The sequence below is a fragment of the Chrysemys picta genome, chromosome 2, assembly GCF_011386835.1.
Source record: "Chrysemys picta bellii isolate R12L10 chromosome 2, ASM1138683v2, whole genome shotgun sequence".
NCBI lineage: Eukaryota > Metazoa > Chordata > Testudines > Emydidae > Chrysemys > Chrysemys picta.
Genome location: NC_088792.1, coordinates 123,789,155 through 123,813,137, shown reverse-complemented (window position 1 = coordinate 123,813,137; position 23,983 = coordinate 123,789,155). Strand labels below are relative to the sequence as shown.

The following is a 23,983-nucleotide window of genomic DNA, read 5'->3' as shown; positions in this document are numbered from 1 at the left end:
AGTTGTGAGACAGCTCACCAGTACCTGCTCTTAGCATGAGTCAGCCTTGTCTGTGCCTGCTGCGAATCAGCTCCCTGAAACCAGCAGCCTCTGGCAGCACAAATACTGTCCCCACAGGCCTTGCGCTCTCTGAATAGGTAGCAATAGGCACATACCGACCCCCAATACTTGGAGTATTCCCTGCAGTGTCCAGCTCCTTATCCACTGAACACTCACAGAATTACCAGGCCTGCTGTTCCAAAGAAGTAGTGCACACCAGCTTGTAAAATTCAACTCAGGACCATCACTTTGCTTAGTGCCACACCATTGAGATATATTTATAGTGAAAACAAGAATAAGTTTATTATCAAAGAAAATAAATTTGAGAGAGAGAGAGTGAAAATATTGGAAACCAATGGGTGGAAATAAATAGTTATACATAAAACAAATTCATAACATGCTTTTGAGAGACTAAACTTAACTAACAAGTTACTCTCTTGTCTAAGAAAGCTTATCTTACCCAAAATTCTCTCCAGTGTTTTCAATAAAGCCTGGTTGAGTCACCTTTTTCATGTAGCAAATGCATTGTCCTTTTACTTCCGCAGGGAAGGGTGCCACAGTGCCTTCTTTGCCTCCCAATTCTAGTAGAACAAACCTTTGAAGTAGACCTCCAGATATGGTTCTTCCTCCCTATCCCACTGCTGTTTTTTTCTTCATGTTAGTTTCTTTCTGAAGTCTCCACAATCCTTCATTTGCATTCTGTTCAGACAGGTGATAGGAGACCCACTGTGAATGAGACAATATTCAATTTATATGTAAACTCATATATGGATAAACATCTCTTGTCTGACTGTAAACCTATTTTTCATCTTTGCTAGTGACCAGTACCTGGATACAGACTTTAAAACATATTGTCAGTATATTTACATAACTCATTACATAATATCTGTACAAACATTTAACAATGATATTGATGACCAGAGTGACATTGGCTTTCATTTGAGACCTCACATGACATTCCTTAGTGAACTAGAATGTACATATCAGATTCAGGAGATTCCTGTAACCCCTCTACACCACCTTGCCAGTTGGCATTAAGAAGTTCTTGGGTCACACTCACCACTCGGCCCATTCTTGGAAGGCAGAGGATGTGGACCTAAGTAGCATGCCTTCAGCGTGTAGCTCTAAAGAGACTAACAAAATGGAGAAAAATGAATAAACTAAAACAGTGTTTCCCAAACTTGGGATGCCACTTGTGTAGGGAAAGCCCCTGGCGGTCCGGGACGATTTGTTTACCTGCCGCGTCCGCAGGTTCGGCCAATCGCGACTCCCACTGGCCGCGGTTCACTGCTCCAGGCCAATGGGAGCTGCTGAAAGCGGTGGTCAGTATGTCCCTCGGCCCGCGCCGCTTCCAGCAGCTCCCATTGGCCTGGAGCAGCGAACCGCGGCCAGTGGGAGCCACGATCGGCCGGACCTGCGGACGTGGCAGGTAAACAAACCGGCCCGGCCCGCCAGGGGCTTTCCCTACACAAGCGGCATCCCAAGTTTGGGAAACACTGAACTAAAACTAAAGAACTGAAAACTCTCTTTTAAAATGTCCATTTTTATTCACCTCACTAATAAAGCCAGCCTTTTGGACTTTTTGTGGATTTTATCTTATACTAAAGGCAACAATGTAATAAGAGCAATTCACCTCCCATTACTGCACCTGCTTGTATAGTTTAAATTAAAACCAGAAACACTGCAAATCCCACTTCACAATGCCTTTTAGTGTTCAGGACTCTGAATTAAAGGCCTTCATTGTTTAGGAGGATTATTTCGTTGCCTTTTCGGGCTTCAAAGAAATAAGAATCTTCACTCACTTTTCTATTGATCCCTGTTGATCAGATTAACTTTGTTTTGGATTCCTATTGAAACAAAGGACAAATAGAAACATTTTAAACCCTTGCGTGTATAGTTTTGTTCAGTTCAAGAGTCTATTACCTATTACAAAGATTATTATTGGTTAGACAAAAAAAGAATAAAGGAATTACTGTAAATTCCATTCACTAAATGCCAACACTAAAAAAATTATCTCAGTTATAAAATATTTTGGAATGCCATGTAATTAGGCTTAAATCACATAATTAAAAGTCTATATTTTATTTAGTATAATTTACTATTTATTTATATATGAGCTTTATAGTTAAAAAGGACAAAAGAACACTGGAATTAAATTCCTCTATTGACACTGCAAAAATACATTTAAAAATCTTTATTACTCCTAATCGCTTTAGATTTAGGATAAAAGTACTTAATTCTTTCTTATTATTTAATGTATCTGAAAGGTATCATAAAAGTACTTCCTTGGAAAGGGAATATTCCTCTGCCCTTTCCTATATTTACAGGACAGGCTTTCATTTCATTTCACACTCTGCCACAAACAGGGACTCAATCTGAACAAGAATTAAGGCAGGGCCAGATTAAGGCATAGGTTGTGCCTTGAGCCACAGCTCCTGGAGTCATACAGGATTACATCAAAAATTCATCTTTTTTTAATGTAAGTTTCTAACACTCATGGTTGAATAGAAAAGCTTAAATATATCATCTTAGTGTAGTCAAAACAGTGACTAGTAAACATGTTTATTACTGTAATACCTATGGACCACCCAGGATCCAAGTGCCATTGGGCTAGGCACTGTACAAACACAAATAGTTTAGAATCCCTGCTCCGAAGAGCTTACAGTCTAAATAGACAGGACAGACACAGGGCAGAGAAAGTCCAGATAAAACTGTAGAAAATGTTCTCTGTGTCCCTCAGTCCCTGCTTAAATTGCTTCTGTAGCCACTCTGCTGGCTTCAGTCTCTGGTTTCTCCCTGCAGTTTCTTGCATGGTGTTGGGAAAGGGAGAATGCTATTTGGGTCCTAGAGCCCCAGGAATCCTCTGATGGTTTCCTCTGCACAGTTCTGGGCCTAGGGGTGCTGAGGGGGAGGGTTGGGCCTGGTGGTGTCCCATTTTACCCCCTACCTCTGTAGTGCAGAAGTACCTGCTTAAGCTGCTTTTGCAGCTGCTCAGTTATGTCTGCCTGAGTCTGTAGACAGCCTGAAACAATAGATCTGAGAGATGTGAACTAACCCATGAATCTCAATGGGATGGTAACTCCAAAACCCACTTATCTCAATAAAAGAACTCTGGATAGCAAGAGAAAAATAGTGCATCAGGTCCAGCCCATCCATCCAAGCTGCTCAGAAAAGTATTGCTTCTACCCTTATCTCTCTCTGGAGAAAAGGAGGCCCCCTGCTGATCCCAAGAGGAGGGAGGCCTCTGTTGCCACTATTGAATTGGGACGGGGGACTCATGCTGCTGTCCTTGTGTCTCTGGGACAAGAGGAGGGGAGGGCACCTGCCACTCCCAGGGACAGGGTCACAGAGCTGAAGTGGCACCAGATTGCCAGATACTTGCACTTAATCATGGCTCTTCCTTCCTTCCTTCTCTTCCATCACCTTTTTCAACTCATACCCCATCCCCACACACCTTACACAGCTGTTAATGCTGCACCAGTTGTGATAACATTATGTTTACTTTTTTAAAAAACACATATCTTCAAAAGAAAGTCAAAATGTCTGAGATGAATACCACTGAAGACTGAACTGAACACTGGTATATATAGACAACTCTCTCTCACACTCTCACTTGCTCTCCATTTACTGAAAAGATTGAAACAAAGCATTATATGCTGTAATAACAGGCAAATGCATTTCTTAGGACAAAATCCTGAACATGGACATGCAAGGCTACTTCTTGCATAACTCCTGGAGTAGGCAATTAATCCACCACATGGGTGGAAAACGCAGGTTTCTCAGCAGAACAACGTCTACTCCCCAGGCTGCTTTGCTCACATTTTGCCCACATCTTAACCATTCCATATTCAGCTTCTTCTTGTGGAACAGGAAAGGGTGTGTGTAATAAGGGTGGGAAGAGTGTATGTCAGAGCTCAAGCTAACTTATTTTGCCTGATGAACATGCAAAACAATAGCATACCAGCTATCTTGGCCTTATAAAGTTACTTCAGACTCAGAACAGGAATAGCAGTGCTACTATGCAGCACGTTCTAATGGGAGTCAAAAGCTGTAAAATAATTGGCAGTCTGCCCCAGATGGCCCTGTGGCATGGGAAGATATGTTTAAAAAAAAAAAAAGAGTGTTATGAATTTAGCTATTGTATGTTTCAGGTTTCCTTTCTAGTATTCGCTCTTTCATTTCCACCTTCACCCTCAAAAAACAACAGATAAAGCTAAATAGTAGGGATAATGTAAAAGGTATTCAAAATCTTGCATGAATTACCTCCTTACTACCAACCTTCTGGTGTACTGCAGATCAATGTACTACACACGTAGGAGTGCCCATCTTTAGTACTGTGTGAACAGTTTGATTTCGAAGCACAAAAGTACTTAATATTAGCCTCGGTTCAAGTTTGGATTGTATCCACAAACAGTGGTTTTCCCAAAAAGTTGTTCACATACCACAAAAAAACTGTAAATGTTTTTGGTTGTTCCTTTTTGAAATCTGTAGCTCTGTCTGGATACCTGCAAATTCCTTCAGGGTGTGTTTCAAGTATAAATCTAGTACATTCAGATGGCCTGCATGATTGAAGTCACAGGGTTTTTCACCTGAGTCCCTGATTGCACATGAATGGGGGGTCAGCCCAGAAAAGACACACATGGTATTTGAACCTGGAGTAGGAGTAGCAGTAGTGGTAGGATATGTCTACACTACAAGCACTATAGTGATACAGCTGCAGTGCTGCAGCTTTACCAGTATAAACACTTACTACAGTGACGGAAGGGGTTTTTCCATCACTTCAGTAAATCCATCCCCTCAAGAAGCAGTAGCCAGGTCAAAAGAGGAATTCTTCCACCAACCTAGCTGCATCTATAGTGTGGATTAGGTCGACCTAACTATATTGTACAGTGCATTACATTTTTCACAGCCTAGACTGAAGTAGGTAGATTGACCAAAGTTGTAAGTGTAAACCAGTCCTTAGTGCTTGCTAGCAGGACCTCACTGAACTAAGCATCGTACAAACAGACAGGAAGACATAAGTCTCTGCTCTGAAAACTTTGCAATCATAGGTGCTGGAACTAGGGGCAATGGGGGTGCTACTGCACCCCCTGGCTTGAAGTAATTTCCATCATATACAGGGTTTGCAGTTTGGTTCAATGGCTCTGAGCACCCCATTATACAAAAAGGTTTCAGTTCAAGCACTCCTGTTTGCAATCTTAAAACATACACACACACACACACACACACACACACACACACACACACACACACACACACACACACACACAAAGGAAAGAGGTTAAAACATCCAATCAAAGTGATCAGGGTGCAATGGACACATGACTTATTAGTTTCATTCATTCTCTTTATTTATTTCTTTGTTTTCACTGTGTTTGTTTGCTTGTTTTAATTATGAGGTAGGCATGGGTTGAGGAGAATAGCAAAATAGGAGCAAGGGAGTGGAAGATAGGAAGAAAGGGAAAGAGGGACATTGAAGGGGAGGGGGAAAATGGAAGATGGAGAGGAGAAAAGGGAGGGAAAGATCAAGCTGTGTATAGAGCACCCTGGCAGGGGAGTGAGGCTGGCAGCCAATAATAATGACCAGTGTCCAAATCATAAATATTATTCTGCTGTGATCAGTAGCCTCTGGCGCTGTGTAGATCAGTGGGAGCAAGGAATCCAGATTGGACTGCTCCATGTCTCATTGCCACTGCTTCCAGGGGTTAGCTTTCACCCAAGGATGTCCTAAGTATACACTGCTTCCTCTAGCCCAGTGGTTCTTGTGACATTATTGACATGAACTGTGACCAAATATATCATTGTTGCAACCAGGGTCCCATGGTTGCACCAGGTCTTGTACAGAGAAGGTCAAGTGGGATGTCAATGGAAAGGTTGTAGTTTGCTGGTTATGATTATGCTGTCTGTATGTGTGTATCATTTTTGTATTTGAAGTTATGAATATTAGCTATGTACTTGTATCTCAATGTGTTTGATTCTAAGTAGCCTCAGTGAAGTATTTGGTCAGCTTCTTGAGAAAGGACTATTCTCAGTAAGTGCCCAATCAAGAAACGTTTAACTGACAATGGACTTTGGGAGACGCCAATCCACATCTGAGCTTTACTGGGAACGTTCAAACTAACATGTAAACAATGGTGTCGGCCTGCAAAAAGCTGAATCATTCATGGACATGTGACTTGCCCAGGTGGCTACAAACTCCATCTTGTTACTGTGACTTTGCACAGAAGACCAAGGGGTTTCCTCCCACAAGAGAGAGAATATAAAAGAGAGTGAATGTGCAGCTAAGAAAAAAAGTAACCAAAGGAAGAAATTATACCCACTGCTACTAAAGCTGAAAAAGAGAAGACAGCTACAGAAGAGATAGAATGGCATTGTAAATTATGCTGTTTATAGTATATGAAAAGAAATCCTGCAAGCTTTTGTGCAGAATTTTAATTCAACAAGTTCTATTTTAAGATTTATTGAATAGATGTTGCTTATCATATTGTAACTACATGGTTTAAATTAAACGTCTATATACTGTAAATAATAATAAACTGGAATGCATACCTCTTCCAATAGCTGGAAAGAATAAATACGTACAGTCAAATATGTCCTGTTGATTTATGTATTTGTTCAGCAAAATAAATAGGAGTAGACTACATTATGTAGAAGCTTTGTGACTATTGCACCCACAGCTTTAGAAAAAGCACAGGTACTCATGAGTTCAAATGCCAGGCCTATGAATCTATAGCACTTATGTCTTAAACTCATACAAACATTTATGTCTAGTCACCAGTGGATTCTTATATACTATGTATGGAGAATATATAATGGAGGAGAGAAGAATAATGTATTTATCTGCAATTTGCCAGTGAAAAATTATAATAATCTCATCTTAGCACCTGGCAATATTATAAATTTCTCAGCTCTAAGTGTGTAATATAAACCTTTAGCATAATTGTGGGAGCTGATGTCTGATCCTGCTACCATTTAAGTCATTATGCACTTTGCCATTGTTAAAGTGTCACAGAATAAAGGCTACTCTTGAGATCAGATGTTTACAGACACCGGAATACTCACCTGAGAATGTGAAATAAATATTCCATCACTTGGACATACACATTTCTAATATAAAGCAATAAAAGAGTAGAAACTCAGCAACATCATATTTTTCTATCCTTTGTGATTAGAAGAACTCTGGTTATGCCATGGTATAACTTTTGAATATCTTGCTAAAATATGTTGATCTTCAACGAAAGATCAAAACATGACTCAAAAGTAGCACAAGCCCTGAGAAAAGTAGGGAACTCTTTCCCCTTAAATGGAGAGAGCAAATGCTCATCTCCCACCTAGGGTTGCCAATTTTGGTTGGATGCATTCCTGGAGGTTTCCTCACATGACATAATCTTTAATTAGACTCCAGGACAATCCGGGAGAGGTAGCAACCCTACCCACAACTCATTTCCTGTCTTATTTCTAGCATGCCACCAAATCACTCCAGAAGGTGAAACATTAACTTTACAGTCTAAAAGAAGCTTCTTTGGTTTAACTAGGAACTGCTTTAGCACAGCTGCACGATGTAATTAAGTAGTGTGCAAGCTGCTCTCAAATTGACTGAGGACTTGAGCAGGCTTGTCTGAAACAAGCTAGCCAACTGTTGTGGGAACTATAGCAATCCTATATTTATTTAATACACCAGAATGGAAACATGAGAGGGCATTAAGAACAGCTACTGAGTGGCTGAGTGTAATTGCTATTGAACGTGCAGAATCTCTATCTATCAATCATACATACACACATTGCAAGAAGATGTCTCTCCCACACCACCGGCACGGGCGCTCCAAGCCTGAAACCCAGCAGGAATATTACATTTCTGTTGCTTAGGGAGCCTGGCTGTGACGAGCCCATGCAGGGGCGGAATCTGCAAAACCCTGATGGCTCCCCAGGAGGCACAACGCCAATCTGCCCCTAGTCCGGAAAGATGCGTAGGCGCCTCCCCGTTTCTAGGATCCATGACCCGATCTGACCGCTGTGCAGCACCAAGCCCTAATTACAGGCGGTAGAAAAGAGTGTCTCCTACACCACCACCGCACACTAACGTCGGAGACAGCTTAGAGCGCCTGCTTCCCGCCCCACCCCTCCTCAAGATCCCAGCTGCCCCCCAATCGCGATCGGACCCAGGAGATGGGCTTCAGTGGACAAGGAACATGCTCCGCCCCTTCCCTTGAGAGGCATTTCCATCGTATTCGCAGAGCCCATAGGCTTTGACATTTTGAACTGTGGTTAAAGCTCCAGATTCTCCATTGCATGTACAGGGTGTTTCCAATTGAGCGGTGTGGTTTTGCATTCTACAAGTCACCATGCTCCATGTAGTCACCTCGTAGTTTTTGTAACCAATTGCCTGAGCAGTAGTATCGCGCTATATTGAATAGATCGTGGGCCCACAATTACTTTGGACAGCGTTTGCATTAACGTATCAAGATGGAAATGTGTAACTTAAGTTTGGATTTTGTTTTTCTTTCCACCTACCAACTCCCTCCTGTGGCCACACACACTCCTTTATCCCATCCGGGGCTAACACCGAGAGGTATTCGGTCCGTTTGCTTAGGGGAGAAAAAATGTACAGGCATTTTAACGTGTTGGCTAATAGTCTCTCCCGGTGTTAATTGTCCACGCTGTTTTTGGTGATCTGTAAAGCTCATGAATAAACAGCTCTTTTAAAATTTGTATCTATGTATTTCCATTCAGAAATACATGTTATTTATTAAAAACGAACATGCTTCCAGTTACCATGGCATCACATCCGAAGATTGTGCAGAAAGAAAGAAAGAAAGAAAAATCCAGTAAGATAAATACGCTTTCTTAACTAACTTGATCCACTCTCCACATCTTGGTGGAGGCCTGGCCACCATGACATCGTGAATAGAATACTGTATTGTTGCTTTCAGTTGAAACTGGAAAATGCCTCTGTTTAAACATTTTCAGTCTCACTCGAATGCAAACATACAATAATCTATTCATGATAACATGACTGCTAATGCTAGCGAAGATTCCAAGCTCCAGGAGAAAATGAAATTTTAAAAGTTAGTTTTTCAGCAACAGCTCAATGGGAATCATTAAGGAGAAGCCCAAAACATCATATAAAAATCATTCCCCCTTTTTAAAGGGAAAATAATCCCACGATTACAATGCTTTCAAACGAATCTTCTGACAAATGTTGCAGTTTAGAACCTTATGCTTTGTATCTTGGAAACAAGAAACGCAGTAGCTGGAAAACTTGAGAACAGAATGAGAAAGGTCAAGGTTAGGTGCTGGTCAGTTTTTGTTTTCTTTACCACAGTTTTTTTAAGTAACTGAAGAAGCATAAATAATCACAGAAGTGTCATTAGCTGCACTGTATAAAGCACAAATAAATTACATGGGAGTCTGAAATACTATGCTCTAAAATACTCACTTCCATAATATTTGCTCATCATGCCATCTTCATATAGCACAGGGATCAAATGGAAACAAATGTTATCTAAAGTAAAATCAACCCCAAATAACCACTGAAAGGTGGCACACTCTGGAGTGAAGAATGAGTTCAATACATTAATTGAGAGGAAGAAGCAAATAAGAGAAGTGGGCATTTTCTATAAATGTTCTGTTTAAAAGTTCCTTATCTCACTTGGTATCAGGACATACTGTGCTATTGGGTTTGAGGTAGAACTTCCACTGAAATCAGTTGGGGGAATTCTGCCTGAAAACCAATGGAACAATGTGGGCCTTTGTACTGATGATATGAAATTGAGCCAAAACTTGTTCTCTTTACTTAGATGATTAGTCCCATTTACCTCAGTGGAACTGCTCACTGGAGTAAACAGAAGGGGATTTGTTCTATATTCATTGCATATTTTGTGTGATAATAAACGATTAAAATAGTGAAAGAGTTAAAAACATAAAACCATAAAAATGTTTTAATAATAATGTTCTTATAACAGAAGTTCTTATCTGTGGATTGCACTGTACTTGGCAAACAAGCCTTTTTACCTTTTAAACAAATAATTCATTAGGTAATTAAATTCAAGTGAGATTACTCTAATTAAATATACACTGCTGTTGAATCATAATTTCTATGTGGCCTAGTTAAAGATGAGCGATCTCTTATTCCTGACAAAAAAAGAAAGCTTTAAAAGAATTCCCCAGTGACTGGAATAATAGATTTATCCACCACCCTACAGAGGTCATTTCAAGAAAGAAGAGACACTAAACACAACATAAAGGGACTTTTCATGTCTAGAGATACTAGAATTTCAGGTTTTATTGCTCTGAGTTCTATTAAAAGACTTTGTGGAACCTAGGAGGAAATCAAAATTATCTTTCAAAAGGCGATAAGTTATATAAATATGTGCACAAACAGAAATGTGTCTCTGAAGGCATTAGTTCTGCATAATTTCAGATGAGTAGCTACTAGGCCTCAAAGGAAACAGTGCATCTTGAAATGCTCTGAAGGCTTACATTGGCCAAAATAAGGCAGGACTTTAGCAAAATTAGAAGTATCTTTGTAGCCAACGATGTGCTGTGTGTCCTGGTTCCCTTTAATAGCATTAGGAGTTCAAACCATAAAGACTAATCTGGAGAGTAGAAGTTCCTGCTCTCTGCTTTGATCTCCTTCCTCTTGGCTGTTTAAAGCTGACAGTTTGGCTGAATGGCATTCACTGCTTTCATTTGTAAGACATGAGTTTCCTAGTGTTCCAGAGCTAGCAGCTACACCTGTACTGCAGGAATTTACATTGCATTGCTCCAGGATGGCATTGATTTGGGACGGGTGAAATACAAACACAAACTAATTAAAAACTGCATAATGCAGCCCTACAGGAACAAGACAGAAAAACAAATAAATACAACTGCAGCTGGCACAGCAATTGTGCTTCTGCCCCCAAGCAACAGTCTGGTGACAAAAAAATATAAACCTTAAAAATCTCACATAATTGCTGTTGATAGTTTTGGAGGCAGAATGAAAATTATTTTATTAATTAAGTTCAGGTCTGAGATAGATAGATAGATAGATAGATAGATAGATAGATAGATAGATAGATAGATAGATAGATAAGATTAGATTTGTGTACATGTTTATATACACTGACACCTGTGTTTGTATGTAGCTTTAACTATTAATTTATAAAATGTGTAAAAGAAATAATCTAATCAATTCTAGAATCAAAATTAATGTAGATTAGAATGGAGATATAATAATAAAGCATTGTTAATAACTCACCATCAGATTTCCTAAGAATTATTTTCTTTTTAATCTATAAATGAAAGAAATCAATATTTTTTTCTTTAAAACAATGTGATAACTCTGTGTTTATCATGTTCATTTCAAGTTTCTTTCCTAGCTATTAGAACGAGTATATTCAGACACCCTGGTTCGTCACTGGTAAAAGATTTTGAAATCTCTCTCTCTCTCTCTCTCTTCAAATTTAGAAAATCGCCCAGATATCCAAGATGTCTGATTACTGTTTTGCAATAAATTGGAAAACCAAACCATTAATTCTTATAATCAGAGATGCTAATGTGAATGAAGTTTTGCTAAAGGTGATTTTCTTTAAATATAATTTTTTTTTTCGGTTGGAAGGTGCATAGGGGATTCTGGAATTGCATTGCCTTTCTGCCTGTCATTGTTTGACACGTCTTGTTGTCACAAAGTGGGGTTGTTTCCCAGATTTTTCTGGAAAAGGTGCAAAGTAATAATGACTGTTTAACAAGGCTCATAAATCAGAGCTGATGAGAAGTGATCTTGAACTGCACGCCGGATGGATGCACGAGGAAGGCAGGCCCTGACTGTAGATGACCAACGAAAGGGAAAAAATAACTTGGTCGATTGAAATATTACTAACGATATTGGTATCCCAAAAATACATATTGTCAAATGAAATACGGTCCCATGCGATACCAAAAATAATACAGTTAATGAAATCAGTCAACTGATCCAAAGACTTGACAGTCAATGCTTAATTATAATCTAGGCAGGATATATTAAAGTAATGGACTCAACGCTGCACAAATGAATCACTAAAGTGTATAGTTTTGGTACTTAAGATAGTGGAACTATTTTATACTTACACATGCAAATGATTGGGACGTTAGATGTAAAGAACAGTTCATGAATTATTTTCATCTTTTTATTTTAGTCTAAGCATTATTTCCACAAGAAAAATGAAAATAGATTATAAATTTAACAGATCAACTTCAATTCCTTTCCATATTACCAGTGCAAGCTAAACATCAAGAGAGGATTTGCAAAGAAATCGATATAAGGCTCTTTCAAAACAAAGAATAAAAGGGGAAACTTTTTCTTCTCAAGCCACAAACAGGACGCTTTGGCAAATAGGCATGCATCTATTTTTGTATATATTATCAGCGCCGAATATACCCTGATTTTAATAACATGTTTATATGCATGTATATATGGATGGCTGTACAGAGCACAAATGTACATATCTATATGAAAATTATAGCGGTGAACCGCATACCAGTACATATATAAACCAACTGCATTCTCAAATTGTACTTAGCATCTTATTCTCTCTATAGTTTAGGTGTCTTCTTTCAACATCTCTGTCATCTCAATTTGAAGATATTTTCAGCGGTTTATCACTGCCATCTCCAGCCCTGCACATTTCCAGCAGGTTATCACAATTGCCAGTCCCCCCTTCCTGATATGTTCTGCTGATTACCATCAGTGCCCTCAGATATTTGGTGCGGATTTCCAGCACTGCAATATCCACTCTTAGGACATCTGGAGCAGATCAAAATCACTGACTTCATTTTTAGGAGTCAGTGTTAAAGCTTTCACATATCCTCTCTGCAAACAAACCCTTTAGTCAATTGCTGCAGAACCAGACTTAAATTTTAAAATTCGGCCAAGCAGCGACCCCTATGTCTGGATTTGCATTTCTTATCGGACCTCTATCTAAACTGATTTGTTAATAATAAAAAAGAAAATCTCTTGGCAGTGGATGCATCGCCTTGAGAAACTGGAAGGACCACACTGTTTTAGGCAAACTCATTCTCAGAACATGTTTCCTTTTTTTAACTGAAGTTTATCTGTTCACTGATCTTTGAATTATAGAAGCGTGCCCATTTAGGTCGATTTGTTTTAAATAGTATACAATTTATTTTAAGCAATTACCCTAGGTATAATCACATTATAATCAAGGCTGGTACCCATTTCCCTCTTGCTTGTTTTCATATGTAAATCCACTCTCCAATGGAAAGGTGACTGTGTTTTTACTCTAATCCCAATTCCTTTCTTTGCTACATGACTGATTGTTCTTGTCGTTAAAATGTGTTTAGCTAATGAATTGGCATTGTGCTCTTTTTTGTTAGGATTTTGTCGAAAGTTAAGGAGACATTCAAACAATTCAAACACAGGATTTTAGGAATAGGCAGGATTTTTTTAACACGGGTCAATTTGGAAAAGAGAATAACCTCTAACAAGCCAATATTTTAATTCCACCTAGTTAACAATTTCAGACTAATTATTTGGGGAAGATCTCTTTTCATTGTTTTGAATTTGTTTGGGTACAGAGGAAGAAGTTTCTGTTTCTTTTAATAGCTGATGTTCGTAATTTTCCGTACAGTTTTTGTTCTTTGTGATTTTTGGTTGTGATTAAGCCCCTGCTATAGGTCTTGTATGGGGAAATAAACCCAGAATCTCCCAGACTTTCGCTAAACTGATTTTGAAGCTAAGTAGCTTAGTATAGGAGCTCTGTTCCCAGCTTACTTGCAGAGGAAAAAACGTTAAAAAGGGTTTGAAAGGTTGGCTACTAGACTGACTTAAACTGTCGTAAAATTAACAATGTCCAATATGCAAGTACGATCCACGTACTCCTGTTCTGTATTGAACAGGATTACGAATAATTAATAGCGTTCGCGGGACGCTGCTCATCTATTACCCTGAGAACTTTGCAGACGAGAAACAAAGCTCTTCCCCCCAACGTTGAAACTTTCCCAATCTTTTTTTTTTTAAGACATGGTTGTTTACAACCTTCTCCCGACTCTCCCGGCCTTTTTCTCCGGTTTTTAAATTTCACATAAAGAAATTATAGTAAAATTCTGCCTGAGAAGATGCTGGATGACAGAAGAGCAAGCGACATAATTTTCTGAAATGATCTGTGCAGGGTGGAAGTGGAGTGGGGAGGGGATGATTCATATTTCCTAAGCCTCCAACTGGAAACTTCTCTAGATGCACATCCCAGCAATATCTAAAAAGCTAAGAAGATTTCGGCAGTATCCATGGCTTATCCCACCTTCATTTACCTGCAACCCTATAATGTGACATTTCAGTTAGCAAAACACTGCTGTAGTTTTCTGGGACCGTTTACCTTTGTTACAGAGGGGCACTTGTGTGTTTGATGGCTCTCCTGATTAGAGGGTTAGAGAGCTTTTTGTTCTTCTCCAACGTTTGAGGCTGGTAGTGGAGGGGGTAGGGTCTCTATCTCTAAATGGTAGAGACGGTAAAAAAGGAAGTTTAACCAACTCCTCAATGGAAAGGTTTCCTGGAGAGTGGGGAGGAAAGAAAAAGCAGGGGGAAAGGCGCACTTCAAAGAAACTGGACACTTACAATCATTATTTGTGCTATTAGCATTAATGTTATTAGTGAGCGAATTAGTGAATCTTTGGCTGATCAGAGAAAAACAGAGGGTAAAACGGGCATGTGAAATATTATAAATGTTATATTGTGAAATATTATATATAAATAAAAGCACAAATAAGGAGTCCTTGCTTAGAATACGTGTTCGCAATAAGGTTGGAAAGTAAGCGAAATTACTGCAAATGCTTTATTTCAAAAATCAGTGTGACATCCTTAAAACAAATGGTTTTGCAAAATGTAACCAAGTTCAGGTCCAAATGGTTCTTTTGTCTTTGTCCCTCCTTTTAGGCAAAACTTCGTACCCACTTTTTTCTTCTTTATAGCAAAGAAAGGAGCTTGGACTGTCGTGTTTGATCAGGATAAGCCTGCACATGAATGTGGAGCGGGGGCTGCTCTATCTCACTCGGCTCCCCGAGCCCGGGGAGGCAGGGATTAGCCCAGGTGAGTGTGCCTTGTGCTTCTTGCTGTTGCTGTTAAATCTTTCCGGAACACTTGACTCACATGGATGGGACCCGCCTGCTAGGGGAGAGCTCGTGGGATCCCTGCCACAACGTAAACAAAGGTCCGAGAGGGACTCGCTGTGGCGTGGCGGGGCAGGGGAAGCCCCCTAGTAACGTGTGAACTAGATTGTGGTGGCTGAGAGTTGAGAGAAGCCGGGCGAGCTCCCAGCAAAGGGCATGGCGAGACAAGGAGAGAGGCGACCTTAGGAAAGCGGAGAGCCGGAGAGGTCGAGTGGAGCCCCCACGAGACAAGTGAAAGAAAATGCCCCAAGGAGGGAAGCCCCTGGACCTGACACCACGGCCCCGGCAGGGCAGGAGCACCCGCGGGTCTTCGGGGCTCAGCAGTGCGCAGGGCAGGCGGGAGGAGAAGCCCTGCGGCAGAAAAGGGAAAGTTAGTTCCGCAGCAGCCCCAGGGTGCCCGGGCTAACGCGCAGCTAACGCGGGCAGGCGAGGCCACTTCTCACATCCCGAGACTAGACGGACAAATCGCCACCACAACTCGTTTTTTTAAGGCGGCTGGATCTCCAGCTACATAAGCCCTCCAGCACAGGGGGCTCTTTCCCTCCTGCTGCAGAGCTTGTTGTAACCAAATGAGAAAGGAGGCGGGGGCAAAAAGATTGTTTTTAAAAATATCAACACCCTTCCAACAACTCACTTCCTCTAGGTCCCTACTGACTCCAGGGACCTTTAAAGTTTGCAATTAAAAAAAAATCCAGTGGAGCATCCCGGTTGATTTGCTGGATTATTTATTACTAATGTTCTGGTTGTGCTGCAATGCTGCTGATATTGTCACTGAATGTCACTCAGGTGGGATGAAGAGGGGGAGATCTAGTGGTATTTGTAGCTAAAGATTTCTGGGGATACCTGCTAGAAAAGGTGCCCCTAAAATGAGTTTGGGGGGTGGTGGGGAAAGGCTTTGTGCTGGTTGCTATAGTTAGCATTTTCTTTTAGTGGTAAATTGTTACCAGTCGCCGGGCTGCAATGCCCCCTTTCCTCCCACGCCACTCTCATTTGTTCCTGAGCCTGGCGACGACAAGGGGGACTCAGTGTTAAAGGTGGAAAAAAACCAGCAGCACAGTTGTTTTTGTTAAAAGGGGACACACTAAGGCTGCAAAACAGCAAAACCCCAATGTTGGACAACTGTAAAATCGTGTAGACAGGTTGTCATACAGCAGTGGGGGCTTTTCTGAAAGGAGCCCATTGCTAAACATTAAATATACACACACGCAAGGCGCAGCAGCACAGCAGCTGCGCGGGCGCACACACTCTCTCACACACACACACATCAAGGAAAGTGGCCGAGCCGGAGCTGAACACCACGTGCTTCGCCAAGGGGGGTGAGTGAGCGGCGGGGCGGGGCTTGCTGCTCAAGTGGCTGCCAATCAAAGCATCAACTTCAAATTGTATCTGAAAGATCAGCCTAGGACCTAAGGGCAGACACATCAGTTGGAGCTCAATTGTTGATCAGATCACATCTAAGGGATTTAGGAGCGCAGAAGAGCCGAGATTTGAAGAAAGACACCCCACTGAATCCATCCACACTCCTCCTCCTCCTCCTCATCCACACCCACATTACAATACAGCTCTGACAGAAAGAAATCAGAACGAAACAGAAAATTATCAGATCGATTTTCCTCTCGCCCGGCCTGACTTCTGTAAAAAAAAAAAAAAAGAAAAAAAAAAGAGAGAAAAGGCACGAGGGAGAGAGACCCGAACCAGCGGGGTTTGTTCCACCCCCCACCCCGCTCCGGCTGCTCAGTTTCCCTCCTCCCCTGCCTTCTTTTTTTTTCTTTTTTAAATTCCTTCCCCCCTTTTATACTTCTGCTGCTGCTGCTGCCGCCGCCGCCGCCGTGTTTGCGCCCTGGAGATGTCCTTCCCCCAGCTGGGTTACCCGCAGTATCTCAGCGCCAGCCAGGCGGTATACGGGAGCGAGCGGCCCGGGGTTCTGGCTGCCGCCGCCGCCGCCGCCGCTGCTGCTGCTGCCTCAGGCCGGCCTGGGGGTGCGGAGCTGGGGAGCGGCTCGGCTGCTGTCACTTCGGTGCTGGGCATGTACGCGAGTCCCTACAGCGCCCCCAACTACAGCGCCTTCCTGCCCTACACCGCCGACCTCAGCCTCTTCTCCCAGATGGTAAGTCTCGGTCGCTGCTTCCCACACACACACCTTTCCTTCCTTTCGCCCTTCCCTCTCTCCCCTTCCCTCTCTCCGGTCTGGGCAGGAATGGGACCGAAATGCTGGGGCGTTTGTCCCGCGTTTCTCCCTGGCAGTGGGGGTGGTGGAAGATCTGTGGTTGTGCCACAGACATGGAGCCCACTTAGCAAACTGCTTGAAGCAGCAATAACAAATGAAAGAGCCCGCGTGAATAACTTTCCGTGCTCCCGGCAGTTAGACACTTTCTCCCTCTGCCGCTCTGCAGATCCCCAAAGGGGTGCTGCTTTCCTGCGCTCCGAAGTGATAGTGTGTGTGGGGGATGCGATGACCGAAGACCCCAGCAGACGGGAGAGAGGGGTCTGATATGGAGAAAGTGTGTGTGCGTATGCGGGGGGTGTCTCTGGGCACTGGGCTGATCGGCCGCTACTCCAGCCGGGAGCAAACTCCATATAATTTTCTTGTTGGTAGTGGATTTTCTGGGCAGGAGTCCTGTCCTTGTTGTTGGATTACCCTAGCAACTCAACTTTCCGTTTAAGAAAATTACTAATGATTTTTTGTTGTTTTTTAAACCGGCTTTAATAAGATTCCTTTAACACCTTTCCGTCTGGAAATTTTATTTGACTGTGGAGCTATAAACGAGTCCGTTTGTAAAAGAGAAAACAAAAAGACTAGAGAGCATTCTAAGTAGTTGGCGTATTTCCTTACTTCAGACGTTTTGCTCAAGGCTTGAAATCGCCTGTTTAGTTGCATATACTTTTTATACTTTATTTTAAGCTTCACAGATTTAAGTTGCATCAAGTAAAATAGTGTATCTACATTGAAGTAGAGAAGTACATTGTCATTAATTTGTCTATAACATTTTTTATTATTGTCTTTGGATTTGTTGCTAGAGAATTTACCCAAGGAAAAGCTAAACAGATCAGTTTGTTAACTAACTCCTTTTACCTGTGTTTTTTGTTGAAATATTTTCTTACTAATAGATAAAATACCTGAATTTCTGAGTGATGACGTTCTTAGGTTTCGATTTTTTTTAAACACCTCTTAACCCCCCTCCTTCTGCTTTCTCCCCTCCCCCCAGTAAGGTATAGGATGTGAATATTTATAACTATGCACACGTAAGGAATCTATTGTGCAGTTTTTAAAAAAAAATATTATTTGAACAAGAGAAGACATTTGGAATGAGGTCATTTTATGATACAATCATTTTACGAATCTTTTTATTATAAAACGTATTTAATATTGTACCTCTATTTTGCTAATACAGTAGAAGTTGACACAGAAGCAATGAGTGATTTGCAAGTGACTCCTTCAAAAGAATTCCCAACAGAGATTACAGAGAAATATAATGTCAGATACAGTAATATAAAACAACGGAATAAAGGGAGTGTAGAAAGACTACTCTGTGACAAATTATAATAAACATTACATCTGGCCTTTTAAAGATGGCATTCTTTTCTTTGTGGACTGTGTATAACCCTGGCCTATGAAATTAAAATACATGGTCCTTTTCAACTGCCCGCCAAAGTTAAATCAGTTTCTTTGCAAAGACATTTGATACTTTTTGAAAATTAAAGACGTTTTGAACTTTTATTTTTCAAAACGGCTTTTATAACGTTTTGCAAGTATTAAGATCATGAATATAGTCAAGCATAAATAGAGCAGGGTTGTATTGAACGGAACAAAAACAGAAATACAAGGTGGTTTCAGTATTAAAATATTTAAGAATATTCCAATTTGCTACTTGCAAAGATATCTGTATGTTTGCATACAGTGGCAATTCTTAAAATGGATGATAATATCCTGATTTAATTTCTGGGCTTTTTATTATTTGGAAATAAAGAGGTAAAATATTATGTGACTGTCTGAACAATTTGCGATAATAATGAGGCCTAATGAGCTTGTTAGAAAGATAAAATGTTATTTATCAAAACACCTGATGGGATAATTTGACTTGCTGTGTTTTACTACTGATGATAAAAAGAATATTGATTGCAAATAAATCACCATCTCTAAACGCTCGGAAACAATTTTCTCAAATCAAAGTAAAACTTAAGAGTTAAAGTAACTGCATGCATATATATCATGAGTATGAATCCGTCTCCATTCCAGCGTACAAGGGCTCGTTTCTAACCAGTTAATATTTTATAGGACACGTCTGAGGTTTGTGGGTGCTTGTGAAATATTTCACATTTTAGTGTTTGCCATTCAAAATCGCATGTTACCTTTCTCGACTAATTTAACCTGTTAGCAAACTACTTTTTAACACTGATTGGAGGCTAAATAAAGATACTTCGGATTTAATTGTGACATACGCTCCTATTTTGAAAATAGGTATATTATTAATATGTGCTGACGTTAAATTTGTAAGTGTGAGGTAATCTCTCCTTTTTGCTGCGTGCTTATTTTAAATACGCAATAAAACTGATTCGTCGAGATAAATGTGAAAACATTAAATTTGCATCGTTTGATTTGATTTGCCTGGAGGTGAGGGCTCAGAGGGTTGAGGAGTGGTGGAAGTGCCGAAAATAGGTCTAACGTTTAGCAGATCCCTGTGCAGTCACTCTTCCCTTTCACCACAAGAAGGGGAGTAATTTGGGAACAGTTCTGTTCAAACTAAATGTGAATAATCAAGAATGAGGAGGCCAAAGTTTTACTGTAAAGATCCCTTGCTGTATTGTAGAGGCGTATTCATGCCCTGCTATATCCCTGCCGGTGTAGTGAGGGGAAAGACGGATCTCTCTTAAGAAGGGAACAAACTGCAGCAGCAACATATTCAGGTCTGTTCGAGACATTAACAAGAGAACTCATTTTCTTTTCTTCTCTGCTTGTCTGAATGTGTTGCAGGGCTCCCAGTATGAACTGAAGGATAATCCAGGTGTCCACCCTGCTACCTTTGCTGCCCACACTGCCCCTGGCTATTACCCCTATGGACAGTTCCAATATGGGGACCCAGGGCGGCCTAAGAATGCCACCAGGGAGAGCACTAGCACTCTAAAGGCCTGGCTGAATGAGCACAGGAAGAACCCCTACCCCACCAAGGGCGAGAAGATCATGCTGGCCATCATCACCAAGATGACCCTAACCCAGGTCTCCACCTGGTTCGCCAACGCCAGAAGGAGACTCAAGAAGGAGAACAAAGTAACTTGGGGAGCAAGGAGTAAGGACCAAGAAGATGGTAACCTCTTTGGGAGTGACAACGAGGGAGACCCCGAAAAGAATGAAGACGACGAAGAAATCGACCTGGAAAGCATAGACATTGATAAAATCGATGAGAATGATGGGGAGCAGAGTAATGAAGAAGAGGAGGAGAAATCTGAGCTCCTGCGACAAAGCAGCGAAGATGAACATTTGGAAAAAGAAAAGGGTTTGTCATTGTCAGCGTCTGAAGGTCTTAAACCCAAAGACTCTTTCTCCCTGGTAAAGGAGACCTCTGACAACAGTACACGAATCATAAACCCCAATGGACAGAATAATTTACAGGTGCCACCTCACAGCAAACCCAAGATTTGGTCTTTGGCAGAGACAGCAACCAGCCCTGATGGCGCCCTGAAGTCTTCCCCTCCCCCCTCTTCTCATTCCCAGGTTAACCACACTTCCACCCAGATTCAGCACCCGGCTTTCCTCCCTAGCCATGGACTCTACACATGCCAGATTGGCAAATTTCACAACTGGACAAATGGGGCTTTCCTCACTCAGAGTTCCCTGTTAAATGTGAGGTCTTTTTTGGGAGTAAACCACCATCATGCTGCTCATCATAACCACCATATCCAGGCCCAGCAACAGCCTTCTGTGTTAACAGCAACCCTGGGAGCCTTAAGCAGTGAAAAACCTACAGAGAGGACCAGTCCCAAACACATAGGTAATACACCAAGCAGCGATCTCCCAAAATACGGTGGAGAGCTGTTTATTTTTTTAAAAATGGGGTCAGATACAGCCTTGTTGTAACTCACTGTCTTTAAACAGACTTCCACCTAGTTTACTCTAGGGCTGAATTTGGCGTGTTAATTAATATGCATTAGTGTCTTTCATGTAGAACACTACCAGTCACACACCAGGCACCTCAAAAATAAGTTAAAATCGTTAGGGTAGCGCTATTTAACTTATCCCCAGAGCTTTCCTTTGTTTTGTTGTTTAGTTCAAAGCCCTCGGCTTCAAAGTGATTCAACAAAACAAAAAACAAAAAAAGTGGCAAGTATAACCTAAATCTGCTTTGGAATAACAAATAATCAATGAAGACAATACAAACGTGAACTGATACCTATATGTCTGCTTAGGTACATGTGTGAGTGCGCGTGAGTATGTGTTTTTCTAAGATGTTTCTTGGGTTTTCTTTTCCTCCAGAAAGAGAAAATGCACCAAGGACTGAAACCCCACCCCAGCAGTTAAAATCGCCTTTCCAGCCTGTGCGTGACAAGTGAGTTATTCTTCACTGAAGGAATGTTACTTATGTGACACAGAGTATTTGAATAATAAATACTAATTATAACGACTACTCATCTTCATATTAATACATAAAACAACAAGGATAATACAGCGTTTCCTGCTATAATCCTTTCAAAAGTAGAATAGCTTACAAGTGTCCATAGCCAGTTTGTAACTTTTTTGAAACTTAACAAATCTCAAATATCCTTGGCATTTATGTCCTAGAAAAATATTTCTGTGTAGTTAGCTAATGTCAGGCAGTTATATCAACAGACAGACACCGTAGCGATGCTTTCACTCTTTTTACTGATAGATTGTTGCGTCTTTTTTCCCCCAACAGCTCTTTGGCTCAGCAAGAGGGAACACCGCGAATTTTAACAGCTCTCCCTTCTGCTTGATTAAATGGGTTGGTGAAAAAAATATTTCAGAGACTGGTATAAAGGACAAAAAAATTGAAACGATATAAACGACTCCCATCAATCTCTCTTTGCAATAAGGTGGTGCAAATCCATAAAAGCGATCACACAAATCTGTAGATGGATCCCCCTTCTCCATTGTACCATTTCAGATCGTGTTACTCTAACCATTCTTGAATTATTTGTTTGGTAAATGTTTCCCATGTGTTTGTGTTTTTTCTGTATATAGAGTGATTTCAGATTGTATATAGGGCGTCAGCAAAACTTGTCTAAATCATATATTTTTGTCTAATAAACTAAATGAAATTATGAAATCTCCTCAGGTATGTATTTTGTTGTTGCAGAATTTAAATTTAAATTAGACATCTAATCAAACGTGTATTGTTTTCCTCCTAAATATTACAGGATTTTTTCCTTAGGTAGTTGTACCTTAAAATCATCAAATAGAGGCTTTACTTTACTGTTAGTGAAAGGTATATCCTATAAGCCAAGCTGCGAATTTTGTATTCCATACATGTACATTTAAAAAACGGAGTGCAATTTTTGTTGGCTAGCTAGATGATAATTATCCTTTCAACAAGTAAGGGACAAAAATGCTCAGACACATATGATCTTCAAAAGTGTAGGTGGTTTGATTTCCAGTTACTCTATACAATTAATTTTTTTGAAAGTAAAAAAAGAGAGAAGTTTTCTCTCACTTCGCTAACATATAACTTGACTTTAAAAATCAATTTATAAATTGGATTGACAGTATTTAGTCCATATTTGGGGCTAAGTGGGAAAATAGTGGAATAGGAAATTGTGCTTTGATTTTTGTTCCAGTTATTCTTTAAACAACTACAGAGGAAATGTAACTTTTGAAAGATGTTTCCACTTGAGATTTAGTAAAATCTTAATAGAAAATAGGGGAAAATGCACTTTTCCAGAGTGTGTGTTACAAGTTTCTATGTTTTTGGTTAGAAGGAGCCAGAAGAAAAAAAGAAGCCATCCGTTTATATATGCATGGTTTAGATTGGCATTAATCTTCCAAAGACAAACGGTTAACATTTGTAATATTTTCAGTATTTCCTTCTTTTTTTCTCCTAAAAGAGAACACGAAATGAGCATTGAGGTGCTAATAAGCTACCAGATGGTTGTTGATGGTGGAAAATGGAAAGAAGCAGCTGGGAAAGTCATTAAGAAATAATGTGGTGACGCCCTATCCAAACTGAACAAACCTCAGAACAGGAGTTGTTTGAAACAAGACTAGATCTTGAAATAAAATATTAATAAAATCCCCATCAAGGTTCAGAATATTGGTGTGGGTTTAGCTGCAATATCATTGAATGCAAAGATGGTTTCTATGTAAACTACTGCTCAGAGATATGTTTACAAAGAAGTGAAGATGATTGAATTTTATTTTAAATTTGTTAAAATGGAATCATATTCTTAGAAGAACTGGCGCGGAATATGTGAGGTGACTGAAATGTATGTTGTGCCCCTCACTTCCCCCCAGGAAAGCAGTTGATTTTGACGCACTTTGCAGGCTTTTAGCATACAACCTTTTTAATGTTTTTAAAAATCCTAATCAACTCTACCTTTCTAATATTAAACTTTTCCAGTTTCAAACAAAAATAGAGCTTGATTATTTCGATAAATTGCTGAGCACTTGAACGAAGGAGATAAACAGTTAAGTATTTAATGTAAATCATCCAAGTTTCTTAAACCCAATTACAGTACCAACTAACTGCTGGTATAAACTTGACCGAATTTCTGCTCAATAGCAAGTACACAGAAATAGCTGCATTTCAATGCCCGTTGTCCCCGACATATTTTCCTTGGGCCCGATGTTCCTTGA

The 23,983-nt window shown here is 40.5% G+C and overlaps 1 protein-coding gene and 1 long non-coding RNA gene across 2 annotated transcripts; one reads left to right on the top strand and one right to left on the bottom strand.

Annotated features, from left to right (window-relative positions):
- Positions 1–407: 407 nt before the first annotated feature.
- On the bottom strand, positions 408–8,176 carry LOC135981119 (uncharacterized). Its single transcript, XR_010598083.1, has 3 exons — positions 7,816–8,176; positions 1,842–1,886; positions 408–765 (listed from the first exon to the last, which is right to left on the bottom strand). It is a non-coding gene; the product is annotated as an uncharacterized LOC135981119 (long non-coding RNA).
- An 8,386-nt stretch (positions 8,177–16,562) lies between these two features.
- On the top strand, positions 16,563–23,760 carry IRX1 (iroquois homeobox 1). Its single transcript, XM_005307040.4, has 4 exons — positions 16,563–17,287; positions 20,153–21,167; positions 21,650–21,722; positions 22,071–23,760. Exons 1-4 carry the CDS (start codon positions 17,027–17,029, stop codon positions 22,126–22,128), a joined length of 1,407 nt encoding a protein of 468 aa, XP_005307097.1. The 5' UTR covers positions 16,563–17,026; the 3' UTR covers positions 22,129–23,760.
- Positions 23,761–23,983: the final 223 nt, after the last annotated feature.

Bases quoted from the DNA above. Each gene is read 5' to 3' on its own strand.
- IRX1 (XM_005307040.4), top strand. From the start codon at position 17,027: ATGTCCTTCCCCCAGCTGGGTTACCCGCAGTATCTCAGCGCCAGCCAG. The intron at 17,288-20,152 runs GTAAGTCTCGGT...AATGTGTTGCAG, and splicing joins TCAGCCTCTTCTCCCAGATG to GGCTCCCAGTATGAACTGAA. The intron at 21,168-21,649 runs GTAATACACCAA...CTTTTCCTCCAG, and splicing joins GACCAGTCCCAAACACATAG to AAAGAGAAAATGCACCAAGG.